This window comes from Aspergillus brasiliensis (genome assembly GCF_001889945.1).
Source record: "Aspergillus brasiliensis CBS 101740 unplaced genomic scaffold ASPBRscaffold_12, whole genome shotgun sequence".
In the NCBI taxonomy this organism is placed as follows: domain Eukaryota; kingdom Fungi; phylum Ascomycota; class Eurotiomycetes; order Eurotiales; family Aspergillaceae; genus Aspergillus; species Aspergillus brasiliensis.
In genome coordinates this window covers 260,140-285,497 of record NW_027137453.1, presented here as the reverse complement: position 1 = coordinate 285,497, position 25,358 = coordinate 260,140, and the positions used below count along the sequence as shown (strand labels likewise).

General features: G+C 49.2%; 8 protein-coding genes and 1 non-coding gene across 9 annotated transcripts; 6 read left to right on the top strand and 3 right to left on the bottom strand.

Annotated features, from left to right (window-relative positions):
- The first annotated feature begins 860 nt into the window (after positions 1–860).
- On the top strand, positions 861–946 carry ASPBRDRAFT_t226. The gene has a single exon. It is a non-coding gene; the product is annotated as a tRNA-Val (tRNA).
- A 2,009-nt stretch (positions 947–2,955) lies between these two features.
- On the bottom strand, positions 2,956–4,312 carry ASPBRDRAFT_33078 (uncharacterized protein; the record flags this gene model as incomplete). The annotated part of the gene is made up of 3 exons (XM_067623077.1): positions 2,956–3,066; positions 3,124–3,764; positions 3,832–4,312. The coding sequence occupies 3 exons, from the start codon at positions 4,310–4,312 to the stop codon at positions 2,956–2,958; spliced, it is 1,233 nt and encodes a 410-aa protein (XP_067475730.1).
- An 806-nt stretch (positions 4,313–5,118) lies between these two features.
- On the top strand, positions 5,119–5,643 carry ASPBRDRAFT_198915 (thioredoxin family protein; the record flags this gene model as incomplete). Its single annotated transcript, XM_067621257.1, has 3 exons — positions 5,119–5,161; positions 5,212–5,293; positions 5,349–5,643. 3 exons carry the CDS (start codon positions 5,119–5,121, stop codon positions 5,641–5,643), a joined length of 420 nt encoding a protein of 139 aa, XP_067475729.1.
- A 1,170-nt stretch (positions 5,644–6,813) lies between these two features.
- ASPBRDRAFT_57862 (beta-N-acetylhexosaminidase) lies at positions 6,814–8,622 on the top strand (the record flags this gene model as incomplete). Its single annotated transcript, XM_067627806.1, has 1 exon — positions 6,814–8,622. The coding sequence occupies one exon, from the start codon at positions 6,814–6,816 to the stop codon at positions 8,620–8,622; it is 1,809 nt and encodes a 602-aa protein (XP_067475728.1).
- A 635-nt stretch (positions 8,623–9,257) lies between these two features.
- Positions 9,258–10,895, top strand: ASPBRDRAFT_33075 (uncharacterized protein; the record flags this gene model as incomplete). Its single annotated transcript, XM_067623076.1, has 1 exon — positions 9,258–10,895. One exon carries the CDS (start codon positions 9,258–9,260, stop codon positions 10,893–10,895), a length of 1,638 nt encoding a protein of 545 aa, XP_067475727.1.
- A 3,260-nt stretch (positions 10,896–14,155) lies between these two features.
- On the bottom strand, positions 14,156–15,442 carry ASPBRDRAFT_198912 (molybdopterin cofactor biosynthetic protein; the record flags this gene model as incomplete). Its single annotated transcript, XM_067621256.1, has 1 exon — positions 14,156–15,442. The coding sequence occupies one exon, from the start codon at positions 15,440–15,442 to the stop codon at positions 14,156–14,158; it is 1,287 nt and encodes a 428-aa protein (XP_067475726.1).
- A 477-nt stretch (positions 15,443–15,919) lies between these two features.
- Positions 15,920–17,881, top strand: ASPBRDRAFT_33072 (uncharacterized protein; the record flags this gene model as incomplete). The annotated part of the gene is made up of 4 exons (XM_067623075.1): positions 15,920–15,960; positions 16,013–16,123; positions 16,247–16,418; positions 16,472–17,881. The coding sequence occupies 4 exons, from the start codon at positions 15,920–15,922 to the stop codon at positions 17,879–17,881; spliced, it is 1,734 nt and encodes a 577-aa protein (XP_067475725.1).
- Positions 17,882–18,802: 921 nt separating this feature from the next.
- On the top strand, positions 18,803–22,656 carry ASPBRDRAFT_46676 (ssDNA endodeoxyribonuclease RAD2). Its single transcript, XM_067625684.1, has one exon. It carries the CDS (start codon positions 18,927–18,929, stop codon positions 22,323–22,325), a length of 3,399 nt encoding a protein of 1,132 aa, XP_067475724.1. The 5' UTR covers positions 18,803–18,926; the 3' UTR covers positions 22,326–22,656.
- A 597-nt stretch (positions 22,657–23,253) lies between these two features.
- On the bottom strand, positions 23,254–24,064 carry ASPBRDRAFT_658855 (uncharacterized protein; the record flags this gene model as incomplete). The annotated part of the gene is made up of 1 exon (XM_067628609.1): positions 23,254–24,064. Exon 1 carries the CDS (start codon positions 24,010–24,012, stop codon positions 23,254–23,256), a length of 759 nt encoding a protein of 252 aa, XP_067475723.1. The 5' UTR covers positions 24,013–24,064.
- Positions 24,065–25,358: the final 1,294 nt, after the last annotated feature.

Genomic DNA, 25,358 nt, shown 5'->3' with positions numbered 1-25,358 from the left:
CCTAACTAGGTGGGTCGTGAGCATGCGGCCCCACCTCGGGAATAATAGTTTACTACTCTGATCCTTGACTGAACCATAAATGATTTTGTGTTTGCTTTCTTATATAATAAATCTACTTAAACGCCTTGATTGATGTCAATGCTAAATGGCAGTAGGCTCGTAATCTTACTTCACCACATCAACCTCCTCATGGCTTCCCGATTCTTCCTTCTGGCACGTATCGCAAGCCGACCAGTCGCCCCTGTAGATGATAGGTTATAAGCCCTGTGTTCTCGAAAAAAACAACTAGATGTTGAAGCCTTTCAAGCGAACTTATTGGTACTATGCAACGAGGGCTTCTAGCCTGAAGAAGGAAAGAAAGAAATGTAGAGGCAAATAAATCGGGATATAAAGATAAGCAATGCAGAGCAGGCAAACAAAATTAAGAAAACACGATCACGTGACCCTGAAAATGTTACGAGCCGTCATTTGGCTTTCGAACTTCAGAACGAGGTCGCTTATAGCTTCTGAGTGGCGGACGCAAAATCTCGAGCCAGGTTTGTGATTTCAAGGACATGTGGGGATGCCACACCTTCTGACACCATCTACAAGTCGAAGATTTTGCGTATCGCTTCTAGAAGGCTAGTTTGCCGCTTGAGGTATTCTAGCTTAGATGAATTAGCTTCTTCGAAGCTTTCTTCTCAATACCAGCTGAGGGAAGATTGCTTGGCGTATCCAAATCAATAGCTTGTGTGGCAGAGGGGAGAATACCAAGCATCACTAACACAACCGGTATGACAAGGGAACCAGTTACAAGTCATGCAGAGACACTAGCAAGGAATAATAATAAACAAAGAATGAAGGAAACTTTTCATCAAATAGACCAATTGGCCTAGTGGTTTCATGGCGTCTGTCTTACATAATCAGTGAACACAGAAGGTCCCAGGTTCGATCCCTGGATTGGTCATTTGTTTTACTTTTTTTCTCTAGAAATTTTAGCTCATGCTTCTTATGTTCCCGTTTTATTATGCTTTTGGACATTGGTCGGTTATAATTACTTTATTGTTCTGCCGGTGAGCTTTCCGCCAGGCCTTCTGATCAACTCATTCCATATGTGTGTTCTCATAGTTGTATTGTTATCATTAATTATCCGCATTGCTTTGTCCCTAACTATCCAACATCCGTCAATGGACCCTCGTAGAGTCCGTATATTTTCTCCTGCACTAGAACATATGAACACTGAACAGACCAAGATAAGCGACTTACGCCAAGCAAAGCGAATCAACTCAAACAAACAGAGACCAAACGACCCCGACGAAGGTGTTGATCGCCATCGCATTGTTGATCAATCTGCAGGGATCTCAGTTCCACCAATACGTGTCAATGTTAGCAGGTCTTTCATGTAATAGTGACAGACGAACAGAACTGGCTATTCAGTGAGCGGTTTATTGGGAAAAAGGTCGTGTATCTGATTCATGTCAAAGCATCGGCGGAATCAGTAAAGACTGGGGTAGCAGCAGGTATCTTCAGGCCCAGTACGTTTGCAAGCTTTTCTATACAGAGAGCTTTATTGATAGTCTTGTCTGATATAATATATTCTACCAGAGTTAATGAGCTAGTAACAGTAGTCTTTGTCCTACTGATTCATGCAATGCGTGATTCAGCATGGAATAATATAGGCTTGAGTAGACTTCCCGTCCGCATGGTGATATGCAGTATCTACTTTAGACTTCATGTAATGTTGTATATTTCAATACACGTGTTAAGCCATAGCAACTACCTACCAGATACCGTAGACGATTCTTAGTTGCAGCTGTATCAAATGCTGTTGATCTAGTAATGAAGATGGGAGACTGTGTATGTAACACTTTTGGCTGAGCGAATTCGGTGGTTCACGTAGACATGTGTATTGACTATTGTTCAATATCCTGCCGATCGTAGGTCTTATCCTCCGGACGATGGTTCCAGTATCCTGGGTTCATGGGCATCTTCCAAGTGGAAGACTGATCTATTTGATATGAGATAAGCAGATCCTCAGTGTAAGATTGCTGGCTGAGGGTAATATTTGATCATGCGTCAGTGTGCTGCCTAAAAAATATGCCAAAATATCCATTGTCCTCCAGAGGACACCATCTCTGTATGTTTTGTTCCGGTTTGTACCAGGGCTTGACTGGTTCGGGATGAAGTTTTTGGCGTAGTTAAGGTTCGGGACGGCCCGCCGTGCCACCGTCGACTAGCTGCAGGTGTCTTGGCACCGGGTTGTGGTAAAGCTGATGGAAATGGCAATAGAAGTTTCTGGTACTTCGATGAAAAAAAGCGTATTTTGATAGATGTTGACGTTTCTGGTTGTCTTTTGGGCTCACTGAACTCATAATCTGGAGCCAGGAGGAAGACGATGACGTGCCACCAAATCACGTGACAAATACCATTAACATGCAGTGGAAGGGCTGCTTTTGTGACTGTGGCAGCACTCATGTATCCGGTAAGCCCCTTTGCTATCCAGTCGTTTTTTCATTCTGAACACTAGCTCACTCCTACAGCTTTCCCAGTCTCTTCCGTCCTAGCCTTCGGCAGTTCCCTTTAGCCATCTAGCAACCCACGTTGGGTCGTCGTGGCGGAAGCAGGCTGGTCATGTGATGGATCACGTGAGAATACATGGAGGCTGGGGCCTCACAGTTGCACCCGTGGCGAAGGGTCGTTTGCGTTGTTTTGAAGACTCTGGGAGATGGAATTGCAGACGTGAATCATGTCGAAGTCGCCATGCGAGAAGTAGGCTTCAACCACGATGGCTGGACGAAGGGGTTGACAGTGCCCAGTGCGACGGCATAGGCGTCGCTCATTCGAATTACATGTGCGCATCTATTTTATCGTAGAGCCCATTGATGCCAATGTGCAGTGAAGAATGGCCATGTTGTCTATATACAATCTGCGAAATCCGTGTCTAACATCCGTAACGCCGTGCCAAATACATTGAACTTAATCGACAGGAGGAACTGGGAGACCCTCTGGTGCCACTTCCACAGGCCCTTGGGGTTTCTGCCGAGGCGGCCAGTTTGGTGCTGGGTAGCTGAGCAATTTACACACGTCCTATCGACCATCATTAGCAACAAGAACACACGAATCAGGCAGTAGAAATGAACAAACCCTTCGTTTCCGCCGGAAGTCATCGTAGAGCTTCTTCCAAATTTCGCGATCCTTGCACCCACTCTCATGCATCGTGCCCGGCTTGACCTTGCACTTGGGCAGCATATCGGCTAGCAATTCCTGCGGCCACATCACCCACGGCTTGGGCAATGGCCAATCGGAGAAATGGACCAGCTTCGCGTCCGCTAGTACCTTTTCCGGATCCCATTCTTCGTGCTCATTCCCTAGGAACGCCCGGTGGTCATCCTTGCGGAATTCGCCTGTGACCAGTCCATATTGCCGATGCGGCAGAACCAATGCCGAATCTCCGTATCGCTCGTTCATCAATTCCATATCGTACCTGACGCGTGAGCTGACGTTCGAGTCGACCTGTCCGTACGAAATAGCATGAGCCTTATCCATCAACGCATACCACTCTTTGTAAGATGGCTGGAGGACGATCAGAAGTGACGAGAGCTGCTTGATATCAGGCAGCTCCCAGTAGGCGCGGGGCATAGCGACCTGGGATGGCGGGAGGAAGAACAGTTCGTCCATGTTTTGTAGAACGCTAACGTCGGAGTCGATGTGGATGACACGTTCAAATTCGGTCTCCCCAAAGGCGAGAAGCTTGGAGATGCTCTTATCCCAAGACTCACTTGGACCTGTTCCTCACTGCATTAGCTCGCGACGATGTCGGCAACGCCAACCATTGTAACAAGCGGGACCTACCCGACCCAGCCTTGATCATCTGCACATCAATCGGCACCAACAACACATTGTATTTCTCCTGTGCCATGGCCAGCAGCTGACTGTCCCGGTCGCGATTGTCATCCACCAGCACATCCCAGTCCTCGGGGTAGAAGAGCACACGCTGCGCCCGGCTGCCGAGCCGTTGCAGGGTGTCAAAGACGATAAGCGCATTGCACAGGTACGGGCTCGACGTCGCATACTGGCTATAGGCGTAGCGCGACCAATCAACTCGGTCGTAATCAATATGAGGAAGGGGCTGAGGCGGAGGTTTCTCTCGTCGGAGGAAGAGGATAAACAGTACGAAGACGAAGATGGCGAGCCAGGCCCGCGGGCTCTTGAGGTGGCGGAGCTGGCGCTTGACGATGGCCCAGCAAGGCTCGTCGGGAATGTCGAAGAAGTCGGCTTCGGAGGCGTCTGAGCCCCGGCGGTAGGGTAGGACGGGGCCTTTCTTGCCTGCCATGTTGAGCGGAGAGGAATCAATTGAAGGGAAGGGGCATTTTAGATGATGGTTGACGCGCGTTCACTGTCGTCGATTACTCCGCCATCTTCAGGGAGGCAAATCGCTGGCATAATCTGGAGTTGTGCCGGTTGTGCCGTCTTTGTCAGCTATGTCGGGGATAAAAGTAGCCCAATCAGGCCCAGCCGGTTCCAGAACACAACTGTGGGTATTTGGATTGACTGCTAACTATGACACCAATGTGCACATCTCGCTTGAGGATGTTACGATCTGTTACTACTGCTTGTTCAGAAAACTCAAATAACGCTGTCTCTTGAGAGCAGGGAGTCCAATGATTGAACCCAGCCGCCAGGCTATCCTCTACCTCTGCCGATTCAGTCAAGCTGGACGTGTCAGTCACCGCTTTCGGCAGGGTCTCAGGTACATGAAAGACCTACTTATCAGTCCCGGTGTAAGCTGCCGCATTGACCGTCGTGCTGGCTGTGTTGCAGCTAAGGCACCAGCCAGGTTGGGGATGTCATCGGCGGGTGTGTTTCTCCGTTGCTCCATAGCATTAGTCAGCATATGCATGTTGTTTTGAAACGTTGTTTTACAGAAAGAAAAGAGAAATAGAGAACAAGTAACCTGCTATTGTGACATAGCTGGCTTGATATTTGTTTGATAATCCATTCACCACTCGCTTGGCGCAGCATCTACGCCTTTCGCTCGACCCAGCTGGAAATCACGCAATAGAACACCTGCCGAGCGATAACTCCGGAGGACCAAAATCTCTCACCCACTCGTCCGTCTGCCTGTTCCCCGCCGCCAGTATGGAGCTTTCCCGCATTATCCTCGCCATCGCCGTCTACTTTGGTAAGCCACACAGACAGTGGTCCATCTGCCTGCTTACTGACACCGTACAGTCCTCCGCTTCATCCGTACTCGCTTCTTCGGCAACAACACCGGATCCACCATGTCTCACGGAAAGGTTATTGAGGTTGACAAGTGAGTCTTCCTCGCTCCGCTCCGCAGATTGCAAAATGAGAACTGACCTGTCCAGTCCTGTCATCTTCAAGGCGCTCACCTCCAACGGTCCCGTGGTCGTCGACTTCTTCGCAACCTGGTGCGGTCCGTGCAAGGCCGTCGCGCCAGTGGTCGGCAAGCTCAGCGAAACCTACACCAACGTGCGCTTCATCCAGGTCGACGTCGATAAGGTCCGCTCGGTGGCGCAGGAACTGGAGGTTCGCGCCATGCCCACTTTCGTCCTGTACAAGGATGGTCAGCTGCAGGAGAAGCGCGTCGTGGGTGGAAACATGAAGGAGTTGGAGGCAGCCATCAAGGACATCACCGCATAAAAGGATAAGAAGGTGTAGGTGAGCCCGCAGAAATGGAAAGAATAGTCATTATCAAGCCCAGGCCCATGTGATGATGGTGGAGTCAGTGATGTGTTCTTGTCTGTTCAACTCTAGCATGGTCACTATAGAGGGAGGATAGCTGTAAATTGTCTAGCCGCACGCGAAGCCTCCATTCATCCAGTATTTGCATCTACCATCTGTCTATCTGCTTTTTAGGCTACCAGGTGCCGGAGCCGCCGGTTGACAGCTGAACTGAAGGCGGAAATTCTCCGACTGGAGGGAAAAGACGCCATCCGTGCCTATCCCACGGAGGAGTCCGATCGAGGTCAGTATCTCGCAGCGCATGGTATAAGAACTAAGGCTGAAATGTTCGAACCCCAAAGCTCTTGGATGGTGCGATATAAATGTCACTAACGTATCTATAGTCCGCCTGAAGCGAGTCATGACCGCACTCGGCTCGTGCGCAACTCATGAATCCGAAGTATGTGTTGTGACTGTGAAGACTGTCGTAATTACTCAGCTGGCCAGAAGAGACAGCATTTTTATATGCAAGTCTCGAGAAAGATTACCTGCACGATTGTTTGCGATATTCACAGTATAGCTATTACCTTAGACTACCCACACTCGCCAAACTTCCTATCTACGGGGACACCACCGCGCCTCTCTCTAGTTAGGCATCACCTCATTCTTCGCCACCTCTGCCTACGTGGTCTCGTGCCACAGGAAGTGTGGGATTTAGATGCTGGAAGCCATCTCAATAGACCAAATGAGCCGAATCGCGCAGGCACGCGATGTGGCCCTGGAAAGTCAACTGTCACGTGACTAACACCAACCGCAAGGTGCCGAAAGGGGGTAAGGAATGAAACAACCAAACAAACATCATTCCACGGATCGTCTCCGGAGTAAATAGGCCTTCACCTGCGGGGGCATGCTTATCGCGAATCAAACTCAAAACAATCCACTGCGGTATGTGGAACTATCTAGCTTAGAATCATTCCCTGCCATCTATGCATTCCCCCGTGTCTTGTAGTATTTCCCTGGCCCCCCTTTGGCCCCCTCCCCCAGCCACCGCTGATCCTTATCCTGTTTGCTTCTTTAATCCCAATCTCCCACCATGCTTCTCCGCACTCTTCATCCGCTCTCACTCTGATTGTCGACACAAATTCCACCATGCTGCTTGCTCGTCTCTGGCCGGCGTGCCTCACGCTGCTCGTGGCTGGGGCTGGGGCTGTCAAGGTCAACCCCTTACCAGCTCCACGCAATATCACTTGGGCTTCGTCGGGTCCTAAGCAGCTGGCCAGCTACGTCAGTCTCCGTGCCGCCCAGGACACCTCCGATTTTATTCTCGCCAATGGCTGGAATCGTGCGTGGAATTCGATTGTCTCCCTGCAATGGGTACCTGCAGCGACTGAAGGCCCCATGTCATCCTATCAACCCTTCCCCACCGCTACGGCCGGGGCCACTAAACGGTCCTCGCAAGCACTGCCATCGCTCCAGTTTGTCGATGTGACTGTGTCGGATGTTGCTGCAGAGCTTCAGCATGGGGTAGACGAATCTTACACCCTGGAGGTCACCGAGAGCGCTACCTCAGTGGTCATTGAGGCTCCCACTGTGTGGGGAGCACTCCATGCCTTTACCACTCTCCAACAGTTAGTCATTTCCGACGGACAGGGTGGCTTGATAATCGAGCAGCCAGTCAAAATTTGGGATGCTCCGCTCTATCCCTACCGGGGCATAATGCTTGACACTGGTCGAAATTTCATCTCAGTAAACAAGATTTACGAGCAACTGGATGGCATGTCCCTTTCTAAACTCAACGCTCTACACTGGCACCTGGAAGACACCCAATCGTGGCCTGTAGAGATTAATGCCTACCCAGAGATGATTCACGATGCGTACTCCCCCCGCGAAGTGTTTTCGCACGCTGATATGCGCAATGTCGTGGCATATGCACGAGCGCGTGGCGTGCGGGTCATTCCTGAGATCGATATGCCCAGCCATTCCGCTGCCGGGTGGAAGCAGGTTGACCCCCAGATGGTGACCTGTGTAGATTCCTGGTGGTCTAATGATGATTATGCCCTGCATACCGCCGTGGAGCCTCCTCCCGGCCAGATGGACATTATTTATAACGGCACATATGATGTGGTTGAACAGGTCTATAATGAGCTATCTAGCATCTTTCCAGATGATTGGTTCCATGTTGGGGCAGATGAGATTCAGCCTAACTGTTTTAACTTCAGCAGCTACGTCACTGAGTGGTTTGCGCAAGACCCGTCGCGCACCTACAATGACCTGGCCCAATACTGGGTCGACCATGCCGTGCCGATCTTCCAGAACTACAGTACCTCGCGGCGACTAGTCATGTGGGAAGACATTGTATTGTCGACAGAGCATGCACATGACGTCCCCACGAACATCGTGATGCAGACCTGGAACAACGGGCTGGACTACATCAACCAGCTGACCGCAAAGGGCTACGACGTGATTGTGTCATCGGCGGATTTCATGTATCTGGACTGTGGGATGGGAGGCTTCCTCACAAACGACCCTCGCTATGATGTGATGAGTAATCCCGATGCCAGCACACCCAACTTCAACTACGGCGGCAACGGGGGCTCGTGGTGTGCGCCATACAAGACGTGGCAGAGGATCTACGACTACGACTTCACGCAGAACCTGACCACTACCCAGGCCCAGCACATTGTAGGAGCAGAGGCGCCGCTCTGGTCGGAGCAAGTAGATGATGTGACGGTATCCAGTCAATTTTGGCCGCGCGCCGCTGCGCTGGCAGAGCTGGTATGGTCTGGGAATCGTGATGAGAACGGGCAGAAGCGTACGACGTTGATGACCCAGCGCATCCTGAATTTCCGCGAGTATTTGGTGGCCAACGGGGTGCAGGCAAAAGCCTTGGTTCCCAAGTATTGTGTGCAGCGTCCACATACCTGCGACTTGTATCGCAACCAGAGTGCGATTCAGTAAATGTGGCTGGGAAGAGCAGCTGGCAGCGTAGCATTTAATGTGGCATACATGATCGATTTATAGATCTAAATCGGACGCATATAAACCTGGTACTAAATATATGAGTTTGACGTCTACATTCACCATGCCAGTAGAGCCTGTAACTGAAAAATCCGGTCAATCAACAAATTGTATTGGCGCCATCTTCGAAAACTTAGCATGGATCTGAAGGAAACGGGCCATAACACAAGATAGGCGAGCCACGAGAAAACAAACAAGACAAACAATCGATCGATCAGCGTCACGTGCCCTCGGTGACTGCTCGCGATCACTTCCTGACTCTATGATCATTCACTCTGGCACGCATCTCGGGCTCTCCGATAGCCTTCAAGTCCGATAGTAACGACGGTGCGTTTGACCGCATGACCGGCAGCGGGGGTGGAAAGGAAATGTCCAAATCCGGTACAGCTTCTCTGGCCTTGAGGAGGAACTGGTGGAACCCGCCAATGTGATCGACATCGGAACAACACCCGTCTGCAACCGTATTCTAACGTCTGGGGACCCTTATTCCAAGGGATACTTTCTCTTATTTTATCTGGACAAACTTAACATCGTCGAGGTCGGCGGGACATTCCCGTCTGCTCGCAACCAGTTCCATGGCGCAGTCCGTTGACTTGACTCACGCTACACCCACCCACATCCCCTCGATTGCCAAACCTCTGGCACCTTACATCAAAAGCCGCCAAGATGCCCTGCTGATCCGACAAGCCTTGACACTTTACCTTCGTTCGCATATTGAGTTCGCAGAGAATAATTCCGAGCAACCAGGATGCCACAGTCAATCCCATCTGTCGTTTTCGGTGCCTCATGACGCGGTTGTCGATGTCAAGCGGGTTCCATCGGAGTTGACAGGCTTGCGGAAGCAGTACTTGGAAGCGCTGCAATCCAATGTGGCTGCGAGGAGGAAATACCAGTCAGTTGTGGAAGAGGCGACCTCTGTAAAACATGAAAGGGGCAATACACGGGCAGAAACGATACCGGTGGATTCGTCTTCGGAGTTACAAGAATACCTGCGACTCCTCCGTGACCGTCGTCGGCATGCAAAGCTCCAGGTTTTTCAACACTACGTTAAAGAGCTCGAACAACGTGATACGCCCAAACCAGCGGATTTAGAGGGTAACGGAGCTCAGTATCAGCAGCTTGAGCCACCACCAGAATTCGAAGTTACCCGACATGGCTCTACAGCAGGGTTTACAGTCGAAGAGCTGATGCATAACCTGGAAAAGGCTGTCATCCGCGCCAAGGCTCAGCTGGAGCGAGAGAAAGGGTTGTTGGAGGAACTTCAGGCGCAAGTAGCAGCCGAAGGACCCCGAGATATTCCACACGCGGTTAAGGGAATGGCGCTACAGCGAACTCGTAATGAGTTGGTGCATTGGGTGGAGGAGAAGCTGGTAAGTGCTGGGAACAATGAGAACCGTGGCGCCCCTCAGGACTTTCGTCCCGAGGACATCGATGATTCTGTGCGTCTGCTTGCGGAGAAGAAAGCGCAGATCACACAGCAGTACGCTGCATATGCGGATGCTCGCAAGCGTGTGCTTGATGCAGCATCAAGAGCTTGCCAACCAGTCACTCTCCCGGCTGGAAAGTCCTCATCACGGTCTGTTGGCTCAGTACAGGGGAAAAATAATACGTCAGAGGAAACACGATCACTGGATGCATTGGGAGTCCTTACTTTTGCGAGCGATGTTCTTCAGCCGTTGACCCGGAGCCAGCGGGCATTGGCACTACAGAAATTCTACCTGTCAGGCATGCTTGCGAAAGAAAGAGCCACAACCCTTCGCATCCTGAGCAGACTGCGAGATGAAAGTCATCTTCTCCCAGCGTACCCCATTGTGGCACGCCAGTCGCGGTTCAAGCATGGGACAGCAGGCCTAGCTTCGCACCAGGCCACGAACACAGAACCTGCCAAGCCAGACCAACTTGTCGGCCTGGCCGAGGCATGGGCATTTGCTTCGGATGCAGCAGGGATGACCGAACAAGGATACGTGGGGCATCGGCTGGAGGAAGGGATGGAAACAGCGCAGGATGCACAACAGGTGCTGGAAGATGTTTATCGTATACTCAACCAGAACCTGGAGGACACGCTACGTGACCGGCAAGGCGTATCGGGAGAGGACAGTATCTGGGCGTCGGAGGCACGATTGACTCGGTCTCGGGCCAAGATGCAGCAGAGCCAACAGCCAGCGAAGGGTCCATGGAGTGGATTACATGGCCAAGTAGCTGTTGGAAGATGATTTGTGGTGACGCCACTGATGATACGTGATGCTGTTTGTCGTTTGTCTTTGTTTCGAGAGAACCTGATCCAGTCCCGAAACGGAGTCCCTTCCTGAGCAAAAGCGGATTTGCCAGTGAGGGAAGGGTTTTTCTTCTTCAGATCTTGGAAAGACTTTCATAATCAATACACAAACTTTGTGATGATCATGTCGTTGTACTTTCTAGGTTCTCCCCGGGACTTTGCAATCACCCTGCAATTGAAGATTATGAAAATTTCTCATAAGATTGCAGGCGAGGATGCTGTCGAAAACCAATAGACGGAAGTACTATATAACTAAGGAACTATCTAGTAGTCGGATATATGTCCGGAACAGTTTTGCTCCAGCAGTATCTGTACTAAAACAATAGTGAAGCTGCTAAGAGAGGTAAACATTGGATAAAAAGATGGAGAATCAACCTTGCGGCATTATTTTCAAAAAGGACTGATCTGAGCAGATGAACCAACCCTAGAAAGCCAGGAGAGGGCACCACAGTAAAAGCATGTAACATCCATAAAATGAATCTGGATCCAAAGGCTGCTACCGAGCAGCAGATTCAAACACTAAGCTAAGCACAGGGAACAATAATATTAGAATCAGCAAGACGGCTATCGAACTGACAGAACTACTCTCAAGCAGACAACACTAACAGTAATCATCGTCCACAGGACCAACAATGCCTGGTTCGCCGTCGACCAGGAGAGCAAGACATGCAGTTAGAGAAGCCTCAAGGGGAGACACACCGGGACAACTAATTAGCCCGCGGGATGAGAGGAGATCCACAGGAAGGCTGATCACAAAGTCGCGGCTGCGCGACTTTGTGATCGCGCAAGGCTAACAGTGAAAAAAATCTGTGCGAGCATTTATAACCGCGGAATGAACATCCCCAACGACCATACCATCGAAGCGTCCGCGACCCATTCCATCAATCCATCCATCCATCCATCCATCTCATTCTATCAGCCATACTGAACACAACACACCGAACTATCTATCGAAGATAACACCAAAGATGGAGCATGAAATGCGACAGAGCGAACCTACATTGACCCAGATTATGAGGAATGCGGAAGAGACAGCAAGACTCTGGCGGAGAGGAGTAGAGATGTGGCATAATACAACACAGCTGCTGATACAGGCTCTTCGTGCAAGAGATCAACAAGAGTCAGAAATGCGGAGCACAGGAGGATTGGCAGATACATTGATGCCTTCGATAGAGCTGCAGACACCGGTACAGAGAAGCAGAGGTTCTAATCCACGGCACAGCGTGGGTAGTAGTACAGATATTGGAGACACAAGGGCAGGAGGAGACGAAGGAGCACGAGGAGACACCCCAAGCCATCGTTTGTTTACCCCTAGTGAAGAGCGACAGACGAGCAGCAGTACAGAGCATCACCATCATGCCTGTACACGGTGCTTTACAGGATGGAAGAGAAAGATATACTCAGGACAGGAGTTGCCAGACTGCATAATGCCGACTAGACTCCGAGGTGGGCGGAAGTGCGAGTACTGCTCCAAACAACGAACTAAATGTATTCAAGTGAGTTAATCCGAGAAAATATAAACTATATAATGCTAATAATGAGCAGATCGATCCACGTCTTGTACAAAGACTGGTACGACTGAAGAATATGATGCAGGACCCGCAAATCCCCGAAAGCGAGCGTGAGACATATCGAGAACAGTTCATCAAGCAATACTACCGAGTAGAATTGAAAGTGAAAACACATCCAGTATGGGCTGAACGCAAGGACAAAAATCGGCGAAAGGAGCAGGCAGCATCAAAGCGTGCAGCGGAGCGACAGAAGAGAGGGGAGATGACAGAGGACAGAGAAGTAGTAGATATATGCGATCAGAAAAGTACCTCAGTGGACACAGATTGTATATAATATAACAACTACTAGATTCATCAGGCGGCGGAGACGGGCCGTCTACGGAGTGTAGTATGGTGCGAGCGTCGAGCTCAACCTCACAGTGTAATCAATGCCTGCGCATACGCGTCCAATTCATTGCACAGATCATATGAGGGCTATTCATTAATTGTTAAGTTTAGTATAAAAATTTTTAGAGGAGGCCCTCGGCTGTCTGGATCTTCTTCCTGCCTTAGGCTCTGTTTTGGATTGTATGGGGTATTGGCCAGTTGGCTATAACTTAATATGATACTAAACCCATCTGTTCTCAGCTTTTATTCTGCCCATCGCCAAACTTCCATAGATGATCCCTTGCGCATAATGAGTACGTGGATTCCAGTCAGAATGAGTTATTTACGGGAAACTTCGGAGTACTAGGTCCTAACTTAATAACGAGCTTCAGGAGATAGGGTATATACATGTTCAAAATCATATGTTCAATCAATCAATCAATCAATCAATCAATCAACACCAGTATCGTCCGCCCAGCTCAGCTGGATACTGTGGCACATGGTCTTGTAATCCTAAAGCTTTTGAGTATCCTCTGTCAGTCTTGGAGTAGTCTAGGACATAGTCCCCTATAAGTACTTAAAGTATTATTTATATAGAGAATTATTTTCGTCTCTGCGCCAGTACACGCTATTAGAGAAATAAGAGTAGATTATCATATTCAATATAATATTAATTATATTACCTGCACCTTGAACCGTGTTTTAACATAGTGAATTTTTTTTAGATATCTAATTTAAGAGCTTCTTCTTATATATTGTTCTAAATTAATCTAAGTCTTACCACTGGAGGAGAAGTTGGTACTCTACTAAATTTACTAACTAGAAGCTAAGGAGAGACATTGACGCGGAGTACTGCTGTTACTACTAATAGTACTACTGACGGCGGCTGTGGCAGCAACACTGCTGCGTTGCAGGTGTGTCAATGTAGTTAATCGCAGCTCAACCAAGGTCCTGGGGCTCAAAGTTTTGGATCTGGAGATGACTCAGAAGATGCATCGCTCTGTAGATGGAAAGATGGCCATCGATCGACTGGGCGAAAAGTCGCTAGGCGGCCACGTGACGGATACTAGGAACCTCCGATGGGGCATCGTCATGAAGGGGAAGTAGGTCTATACTACATAGTAGTAAACATTCTGAAGAGGCTTTGTTGTTGGACTTTGTAATGATGGATTATTTATTTGATGTTTACCAGCGCGGCTTGCTGGTAGGAAGACCATTATGCACTATTCATGATTCATAGCCAGTCGTGTCGCCGGCCCCTGAAGTGACCATCCCAGAGGGAAACAAATGACAAAATAGTAGTATCTGAACAGATCCATGCTTACCCACCGATAAGTATCATCGGCCTGTTTTTCATGTCTTTTAGTTCACCCATGCCCGCATGCTTTGCCTTCTTCCTTTTCACTGCTACTCCAATAATATCCAGTAGCTCCTCCTCTCTCCGGACAAGAGCATCAGATTCCAGCGCCTTCATCCGGGTTTCATTGATTGGCTCCCCATTGTTCTCCTTTCGGAGAATATCTCGCAGGGATACTTCGGAATTGCCGAACAAGCAGACCTTCAGGTTCCCGTCACAGGTAATGCGTAACCGGTTGCAGGTACCACAGAAGTTATGGGTCATGCTGGTGATAAAGCCGATCTGGCCTCTAAATCCCGGCACCTGGTAAGTTTTGCTCGTGTTGTTCTTGTGATCCGTCACCTTCTGGAGATCTGGATACTTCTCCTGGATGGTGGCCAGCATTTCTTGGTAAGAGACCATCTTACCCTGGCTCCATTTATTGCCATCAAACGGCATGTACTCGATGAAGCGTACTTCAATAGGGTTATTACGCCCTAATTCAATGAAGGGGATGATTTCCCGATCATTGATTCCTCGCATTACCACGCAGTTGATCTTTAACTTGATCCCAGCGCCGGCTTTGTTCAATTCCAGTACCCGGTCTATACTCCTCATCACCGCATCGAAGCCCTTCCTCCGTGTCATAATCTGGAATTGAAAGGGATCTAACGTATCAAGGCTAAGATTGATCCCAGTCAGGCCGGCATCAACCATCGCGTCGAGTTTCCGGTGCAGCGAGATGCCGTTCGTTGTTAGACAGAGCTCACGAAGGCCATCGCGTCGCAGTTCGCCAATCGACTGCATCAAGGGGATGATATCCTTGCGAACAGTAGGCTCGCCGCCTGTCAAACGGATCTTCGTCACCCCCTGCGAGACGAACAGCGAGGAGAGGTATATGATTTCGGGAGAGGTAAGGAGACGAGCCGGAGGGGATAATGGTACGCCTTCTTCCGGCATGCAGTAGAGACAGCGGAGATTGCATCTCTCGGTCACACTGATGCGGAGGTAGTCATGCTGGCGGTTGAAGGTATCTGTAAGAAATTCCGAGAAGGGCTTCGCGGATTTCAGGGCAGCCCATCGTGGCGGCACGGAGTTGGGTGAGGGGGCTGGTGAGGATAGCCCGTCGTCGGACCGAGTGGCTGTCGCTAGCGCTTTAGTGCTGTGATCCCGGGGGTTCCAGATGGCTGATCTGGCGACGTGATGCGCCAGTATAACTCGGCTGGAAGTAGTCCTCCTTGCCGAGCTAGCGCAGGACAACAATTTCGGCATCATGGAAGGAGTCCAGGCAGTTCGCCCGGTCTGATGTCAGCGTTCAAGAGCTAGGTCAGGAGGAGTGAGAGAACGTCCTCCGCTTCTTGAAGAAGCCAGGTCAAGCAGCCGTGTACTACGGTGGACATTAGCGGCCATCGAGCAAATGCGTTCCAGTGCCTGACCGGCCAGTATCTTCGTTCAGGGACTCCTCCTGTGAGGGGGCGGGTCAGTCCCCGGGGATCACGTGATGTTTCCTATCGGTTCGTGTTTTGCCTCCCGTGACTTCAACTTGTTAACTAATGAGGATCGTTGATTAGTAGTTATCGGCTGTTATCGCACTTCCCTTCCCCACATTTTTACCTTTCCCCCTCCCACTAGGATTCCTCACATGTAACATGACAACATCAATAGTATAAGATTTTCGTTGGATGGTTGTCTCATGAGTTCCAGCACCACTATCTCCTATCGTAGCTCTTCTAGGATGATGCTGTAGACATGGCTGAGGCGGTCCTTCTGTATGGCTTCTGCCAATTCTTGTAAGCTGGCACATCTCTGCTAATAGAACAAAAACTAACTGTATAGCTAGAGAAAGCTTGTTCAGGCCTCCAAACAAGGCAGAAGTGTTTGTCATAAGGCAAGTGGAGAAGCACCATATCGTCACGTGGACATTGCCGCTCACATGTCGATCAATCCAGGGCGGTGAGAGCCAGAAAATCTCCCGCCATCTCCGCATTTCCCCAAGTCCCTCCAATTACCTCAAATCAATCGATCGTCGCGGGTCGAGATTCATGCTGCTCCTATGTCTATGATACTCGGGCGCAGCCCGCGCTTCCTGTCAGTACGGCTGGCTACTGCCGGACATCGTCAACCAAAACCGATAGTGACCTCTCTGGTCCGAACGATCTCCCAAAATGCAGTCACATCATCGAGAAGCACTGGGGCTAAAGACCTTCCATTGGCATATACCTGGCTAACAAGAACGCCGGGTCAAATCGTGAGAAATGCTCTCCTGCCGATAACAGTTGCGTTGGCTAAGTGTTTTGAGAGACACCAGATGACGTCCTTTCGAGCGTGTCCCCCATCCCGGAGCCTCTCTCCTCGTTAAACCACGTACCTGTTCTCCTAGTCACTTCCGCCCTCGCCCACTGGATTGATGTGTCGTCGAACCAGTTTCTGGAACAATTGATCAACTCTTTGTACCCCTCTACACCCAAGGTGGAATCGCCAAGGCCTCTTCATGCCATTGTTGCCGTGGTTGATAAGCTCCCCGACCTTCGCGCCAGGCTCGAGGAGACTGGCGACAGCAAAACTCCATCTGACTCTGATGGCATGTCGCTCTTGCTGGTAAAGGAAGAAGACATACAGGGGGCCATTGCTGCGCCTCGTCGCCATCGGAGTATGGAAGCTGCAGAGTCCAGTCTGGTCTTTACACTTCAAAATGAAACTTCCTCCAAGACTTTGCAGAGATCGACCCACGAACTTGGACTGCGGCTTGCCAATACAATATTCATCAATGGAAATGATACCACTCTGTTCGGCACGCGCTGGACATATACCCCTTCTCAGCAATATACATTGGAGCAATCAGTCAACCTTTCCAACTGCACGGTGACCTCATCGGTCGCTTCAATCCAAAACTCATTTAAGCTTCCGTTGTATCCTGTTGGACAACGAAGGAGAGTTATCTCAAGCATGGGAAATATCCTTCGTCAATTGGCCAAGCATACGGATAGCCAATCAATCGAACCAATGCCCGCTTCATCTGAACTGGAAAAGGAACTGCCACGCTACATTGAGGAACATGGTATTGTTGACCGCAGAGTTTCTGTTTGGGCCCTGATTGAGGACTCCGAACAGGGGTTTCAAGTGGAAAACAATGTAAATGTACAAGAGAGTCTCGTCAAAGCAATCCGTGCAGGAGGCAAGCTGCATCGGGTTATGAGTGGTGGTGGTGGATGGGGAAAGAAACAAGGTCTTTTGTCTTTGGACCCCGAGACGACCTTTGTTGAAGCAGACAATAAACAGGGACTCCTGAGCCTGGACAATATTTTTGCAGACCAGGAGACGCAACCTCTTTCTGATATATCACCTCTGCAGCCGTCGTTCTTTGAGATGCCACAACTTGATGAAAGTATGTCAAGCTTATCTCAAGCTGCAGGACCGGGTGACTATATCCAGTTTTTTGTCTCCGTAGAACCAGACCATGCTCCGGATAATTCTTGTAAAGATGGGAGCATGCGGTTCAATTTCGGCATGGTTGCTGATGCCGAGACCATTCCCAGCTCTTCCGATCGCGTGCAGAAGGACCTGGTGGTCGTACCTCAATTCTTTGGTGCGCTATCGGAGAAAGGAATTACTTATTCGCAACCTGTGACTAGCCCAGACACCTCTCATGGCCTCAAATCAAGTGCGAAGTTTGATATTCCCGGATGCCGCGTGGCGGTAGTGGTGGAATGATCGACTTGCGCGTGCATTATCACATGTGTCGGGAATTTCACTATACACAGGCACAATGCCCGACTTCTCTGCCTGGTCTTGTAATATGACTGTGCGTACAGACATCTACTCTTACATATATTAATTAGAACGCGACTATCAGCGTCTCTGCCCGTACTCTTAAAGTCTCGATGATGAACCATCACACAGCCATTCTGCCGTGAAGTAGGACCAATAAGAGTTGCGCTCAATAGACTAAGCCATACACCGTTATTCTACTGAGTCGTCTTATAGTTCACCCAAGCAGCTCATCAGGGAAGACTTCACCATGGCCATACGCTGGGCCGCGGTACCCTATGCCGGCGCTTACTGAAGCCGCTGCGGGCATTACATTCGCCGATAGTGATTGATTTCCAGCAGGCTGCCTTGGTAGGCGGAGGCTTCCAAGATTATGTGGTACACATATTGAAAATGAAGGTGGAACTAAAGGTCACCGTCAAGCTCACTGGAGCCTATCTTTCCATCCATGAACCAGAAAGGAGAGTAGATGATCATCTACGAACCTGAAGAAATACTTAGCTCTTTTTCAAGAAGAAGCAAGTATATGCATCGTATGATCCTGGACTACTCTGAACCATTGACCATCCTTTTCATTAGAACCGTGCAGCTTCGCATGGATAGAAAGAGCCGGATTCAGGAGACATGAGTCACCAGTGACCAAGGTCCCGAGAAGTCTACCTTTACATGATCTAGTAGCCTACTAGCTGTACGAATTCATTTCTGACATGTTGTCCTAAAAAATAAATCAGCCCCTGGAGTCATTGTCGCGCCTCTTATATATAAACATCACGTGATTATGCACTGGACAATATCACGTGCCTCGACTGGCCGATGACCTCATCGCGCCTCCCGACCGCAGTTGATCCGCGTCGTCTGTAGGACGTGTGATAGCTCGCCTAGATAATCGCCTAGTAGGTCTCATATTTTACAACTGCCTATGACGTGTAAGCAGTCGGCACTTGGGCACGGCCGTCATAGCCCATAGACCTGGGACTGCTAGAGCAGCATGGGTGTCCATGGCCTCTGGACTGTCGTACATCCTTGTGCACGGCCCATAAAATTGGAAACTCTCAACAAGAAGCGCCTGGCTGTCGATGCATCGATATGGATATATCAGTTCTTGAAAGCGGTACGCGACAAAGAAGGAAATGCTCTTCGGAATTCTCATATTGTGGGCTTCTTTCGCCGCATATGCAAGCTTCTCTACTTCGGAATCCAGCCGGTCTTCGTGTTTGACGGTGGCGCTCCGGTGCTCAAGCGCCAGACTATAGCAAACCGGAAGAAACGGCGCGAGGGTCGACGAGAAGATGCCGTGCGGACCGCTGGAAAGTTGCTGGCTGTGCAGCTGCAACGGTCAGCTGAGGAAGAGGCGGCTACTCGCCGGAGGGGAAGAACGCAAAATGAAGAGGAAGTGCCCGATAACCCTGTCTATGTTGGTGATGCGTTCATAACCGAACAGGAGAAGCGGCAGACGCGGTCATTCAAGAAGAAAGACGCCTACCATCTGCCAGATCTACAAGGCAGTCTCGAAGAGATGGGGGCCCCCAATGACCCTCGCATCATGTCCCAGGAAGAACTGGAGGAATATGCGCGGCAGTTTCATCAAGGAGAAGATATAAATCTTTACGACTTCTCGAAAATTGACTTTGATAGCCCTTTCTTCGTCAGTCTTCCGGCGACGGACCGGTACAACATCCTTAATGCGGCCAGACTCCGAAGTCGTCTCCGGATGGGGTACTCAAAGGAGCAACTAGACAACATGTTTCCTGATAGAATGGCATTCTCGAAGTTCCAGATTGAGCGTGTAAAGGAGCGAAATGATCTCACGCAACGCCTGATGAATATCAACGGCATGAATGGGGAAGATGCTCTGTACAAATCAGGACAACGTATTGCCGGAGAACGCGGAAAGGAGTATGTCTTGGTGAAGGACGATACCATCGAAGGTGGCTGGGTACTGGGTGTTGTGGGAAACAAGGAAGGTCAAGAGGATAAACCTATCGATGTTGATCAGTATGGTCAGCAGACGATATTCCCCGATAAAGAGGATGTTTCGGATGACGATGACGGAGGCTTTGAAGATGTGCCTATCGAAGGATTGAATCGACTTCCTAAGCTGCCGTTTCTCCAGAAAGGGGTTTTCGACCAGTCAACCAGGAACCAGATGCGTGATAGCTTAGACACAGGAGGCCCTGAGCTGCAGGAAGCCAACGATGACTCTCTCTTTGTGGAAGGTGGTCAGAATGAGTTCCTATCGAAACATGACCACCATACTACAGATGCTTTGTTCGAAGCTAGTGGAGATGACGATGACGAAACGCTTCAACGAGCAATCGCGATGTCTCTTGAATCTGGCGCCGATGTCACTAATGACGATCTACCTGAAATTCAGCTCAACCAGAACCATATGTCTCTTCCAAATATCAATGAGGCACCCGCAAACGTTGCGGATCATAGTGATGACGAAGAAATGGACTTTGCCGCAGCCTTAGCACAATCCAAGAGAATCAAGAAAACACCGCCCAGAATGGTGGATAACCCCTTCGATGGCCCGCTACCCTTTGAGTCACTTAAACCGCTCAAAGCTGGAAAGCCCCCCAACCGTGCCAAATCATCCGCACAAGACGCTAACGCGAAAAAATCCGACAAAGAACCAAGTAAGACTAAGGATAACCAGATACTGCCGCCGTGGTTCTCAGGGCCATCACAAAGTGTCAATGATGTTGATTTTGTTGGTGATGAGGTTGACCATCGTCCAGTGGTCAAGCCGCCTGGTGAGAAAGATACACCAGATCACGTCTTTATCGTTGGCGATGAAGAAACGAAGGAGGATCATGATACAGAGGATTCGAAAGGCTCGAAACCAGTCATTGACTTGGATCCAACTCCTCAACTGAACGGCCCCAGTCAAGATGTGCAAATCATACGCGAGGTTAGACCAGAAATGGCTTCTGTCGAAGCACAAACTACCAGGATAGAGAACGCCGATACTTTGGAGGCACATACAGCAGATGTTATCCCAGTGGATGCGTCCAATCATTTAATTACGGAGAAACACACCTTGATTAATGATGAAACAAATCCGACACACACCGAAAAGTCGCCTTCGCCTGAGTTCGAGGATGTTGTCTTACAACCAGACATTATGCCCGCGGAACCCGCTCCGCTGGATCAAACGGGTCAAGTCGAAGAATATTACGATGAGGAAAATTTTTCAGACCCCGAGGATGAGCAATTACTCGAACAGCTTGCGGCTGAAGGAGAGGAGCATGTACGCTTTGCAGCGACACTGAACTCTACTTCTCATACCGAAATACCATTCGACTACGAGCAAGAACTGAGACAACTGCGTTCTCAGCAAAAGAAGGATCGCAGAGATGCAGACGAAGTGTCACAAGTCATGATCACTGAATGCCAGCAGTTGCTCAGGCTATTCGGTCTCCCATACATTACGGCCCCTATGGAGGCTGAAGCCCAGTGTGCAGAACTGGTGTCACTCGGCCTGGTTGATGGTATCATCACTGATGACAGTGATGTATTTTTGTTCGGAGGAACACGCATTTACAAAAACATGTTCAACCAAAGCAAATTCGTTGAATGCTACCTCACAACAGATCTAGAGAAGGAGTACTCTCTCTTCCGTACCAAGCTCATCAAGCTCGCTCATCTATTAGGAAGCGATTACACAGAAGGCATACCCGGAATCGGACCCGTGACTGCTCTAGAGATCCTTACTGAATTCCGCACCCTGGAAGACTTTCGTGACTGGTGGACGCAGGTCCAAACAGGTCTCAATATGGGCAACGATAGCCATGCAACATTTTACAAGAAGTTCAAGAAGCACGCTACGAAAATCTTTCTACCACCATCTTTCCCCGATCCCCGAGTCGACGCCGCGTACCTGGAGCCAGAAGTGGATTCGGATCCCTCTCCCTTTCAGTGGGGAGTGCCCGACTTGCATGGTCTACGGGACTTCCTCATGTCCACCATTGGTTGGAGCCAAGAACGTACCGATGAGGTTCTGGTGCCCGTAATCCGCGATATGAACCGCAGAGATCAGGAGGGCACCCAATCAAACATTACAAGTTTCTTCAGCGGCCCTCAGGGTGCGGGTGCCTTTGCACCGCGTGTCCGCAGTGGAGGCCAAACAAGGATGGAGAAAGCATTTAGTCGACTCCGGCAGCAAGCTGTGTCTGTGCAACATCCTGATTCACCTGGCGTAGAGGGCGGCAGTGTTGAACCTGCAGATAATGCTTTGGAGAGTCCAGTAGCGCCAACCACCGCAACAGGAAAGGAGGCGCGTACGAAACGTGGACGTCGTGGAGCACGAAATGCAGGGGATGGTCATGATGACATTGAAGATAGGACTGCTACCAACAAAAAACGTCGGACCCGCGCCAAGTAGATAGATGATGGCAGTGATGATAGGATTTCAAAATCCGACAAGTGGCTGCATGGTGTTGTTCTGAAGTTGGGATTGCCACCTTCGCTCAAGGGGCGAGTCATCGCGGGTGCTAACGGCTTTCTATGCGCATCAGCCACACATCTAACCGAATACAATACCACTACGCTAGGAACTCTGTCCCATTTCATGATAAATGAGATCTTTTTCATCCTATTTCCCCGTGTCACGTTCGCAATTCTTGTGATGTATAGTATTGGCGTAAGCGTCCTCATCAATAACAGCTACGGGGAATAATCCACCGAGCTCAACCCTCTGCTACAATGTATTAAACCCATATCAAAAGTATCATAGAAACTTACATACTATACGAGGTGTTCTGCTGTATCATGTAGACGGTCCAAGATTCTCTGACATTGAATGTGCCAAGGTGATGAACTAAGCACATGGGTATCACGTAACAGGCAACGTATTTGGAAAAGCTGAATAGAGTCAAATAGAATAAGAGAGATAAAGGAAATGAAGGAAACGAAGTTCGAACAAAAGAAATTTAGTACAAAATTTCCCACCACCCACCCTGAAAGAGCCAATGTATGACTCGATCAACTGAGGTAGTATCAGAGAGGAGAAGAAGAAGAAGGAAAAAAGGAGTAGAATGGTTAGAAGGAGACAGACAATGAGAGGCGTATAGCGGGGGAGGCAGTAGGAGAGGCAGAGGATGGGGGAGGATAAGGCGAGGGAAAATAGGAGATGTAAAGAGACAGTAAAGAAGCTATGAATGTAAAAAGGATGCCCGCCCACCCAGCCCTGAGCGGAGAAGTCAAGTAAAATAATAGGGGGACGAGTAGTAAGAGAAAGAGAAGGATAGTAGAAACAAGAGGAGGAGTAGGGCATGGAAGGGAGAGCAAGGGAGGAGTGGGTCAGGAAGTCTTCAATAATCCACATATCGGACTTCCAATTTGCCGGCCCATCTGATTTCCTCCAAGGTCTCTCTAACCCTGTTCGCCTCCATTTTCGCTTCGACCCAGCCAGTCTGGCGAGGGAATACCCAATCTGCACGTTTAATAATCTCCATATCAACTAGTCGACCCAGTCGACTGACCAGCGCCTTGCATGTCTCGTAGTTCGAGACATAGGCAGCTTCTAGCTGGAGGATGATGTTATGTTGGTACTCAAAAGTCGGAAGAGTTGTGGAGGCAGTAAAGATAATGTCGGCGTCTGTAAGGAGGATTTCGTGATCCCAGATGAGGTAGCTGGTGTAGGTGTCTAGATGACGGAGGAGGGCTGTGTAGAGAGGAAGAGTGTTGGCTCTGCTTTGGCTTTGAGTGTAGGTGGACAAAGTATTGAGAGCGGATGTGAGAAATGGAAGAAGAGTAAAGCTGTCTGAGGTGCTGGCGGTTTTGGTAGACGCGAGTGCGTGGAGAAGAGTAACAAGAGTAGGGTCTTGGTCTTCGACCACGAGGTGGGATATAGCTAAGTTGCGAAAATGGAGTTGGGAAGTATGTTCGACAACGTTAATGAGAGATGGATCCTCATCGTCATCCTCTTCTGTATTGGCGAAAAGTCGGGTTAAAGCGAATGCTAGATCGGGCTGGGATTTGATTTTGCTCTTGCCCTTGGGATGGCGGATGATGCGAGTCAACGATTTCAGGGTAGTACGGAGATTATTGGAGAGGAGGGTAGGAGCCATCTTATAGATGGTTGAGATGGATGTAGGAGCTTGGCTGAGAGGATAGAGGGAGGGACTTGATGGCTGAGGTGTAGAAATGATGTGGTAGAGATGGCAGGGTGTCAGTAGAGTACCCGATGGTAAGGATAGATATAGTTGGAGTGGTGGTAGATAGCAAGTAATTTGCCAGGAATGGTAGGTAAATGGATCAGAGCGTTTGGATAGTTGAAGTTGTAAGTAAACTTGAGAGTTGTAGGACAGGTAGTTAGCAGTCAGAACAATGCAAAATTGAGAGAGACTATATAGTTGCTCTTTGACTCACAATATCTATCCATCCATGGATTTATAGGATTCATGTGCTTAATATAGATAGTCTTTGACGACATTCTGACTCGACCATCTGAATGGTCTATAACTTTAGGTTTCTGCCAGAAGAAGCATCGTAGTGATCTCGTCATGCATACAAATAGGAGTCATTTTAAGGTTGACTATGCCCCCAATAATAGCGACAGTGACTGTACAAAGCTGGAATAGTTTTCCAGATTTTGCTCACTCCGTTTTATGTTGACGGAAGCTACTATAGTAAAGGATGCTCTCTCTCTCTCTCTGTCTCTCCTTCTGTGTGTGTGTGCTTGATGTTATCATCTACCCCCCTTCCCCCTCACACTCCTACCGTGATGATATATAGAAGGGGCTATCTTATAACAGATCGGTAATCTTATCTGATCATATGACAGTGGCATCAACATAGCAAAGCTATCAGAAGTTGGGATACTCAATATTATCAAGATACAGGCACAGGGACTGGTTATAATGTATTGCTGAACCACCTAGATCCTCAAGGTGATGGTTGTTGGTAGGAGGTAGGAGGGTGTGGTCAGAGACTATGTAGGCAAAGGTGGCGAGAATCAGGAGGTGCCTGGCTACAGTGAATGTCTCGACAGCTTAGCCAGTCATGATTTAGAATGATGCTTCACCTCAGCCGCAGTTCTCGGCGAGATCACTAGTTAAACTGTGCCATCAAATGGGCACCGTCAGGGGGTTGTGCAAATATTCACAGACCGAAGATTTTGCTATTAAATATATACACGCGTGGGTCGTCTTCCGCTGCAGTTGAACTGAACACCCCAAGCAGATCTCACTCATTAGCAGCAAAGTCAAATGTACGTTCATGTCTTCCGATTCTATCTATCTAAGTCTACTAACGATGGTCAAATCAATTAGCTGCACACCTAGCAATTCTCGATGGTTCACAGGCCATTATATTTGTAGCGGAGAGGATAGTACGCAGGTGTTTGTTGGAGCGCGTTAGTTTCTGTAAAGTGGTTTTTTATCAGGAGCTGATTAACCTGGTATATGTATGTGGG

Bases quoted from the DNA above. Each gene is read 5' to 3' on its own strand.
- ASPBRDRAFT_46676 (XM_067625684.1), top strand. From the start codon at position 18,927: ATGGGTGTCCATGGCCTCTGGACTGTCGTACATCCTTGTGCACGGCCC.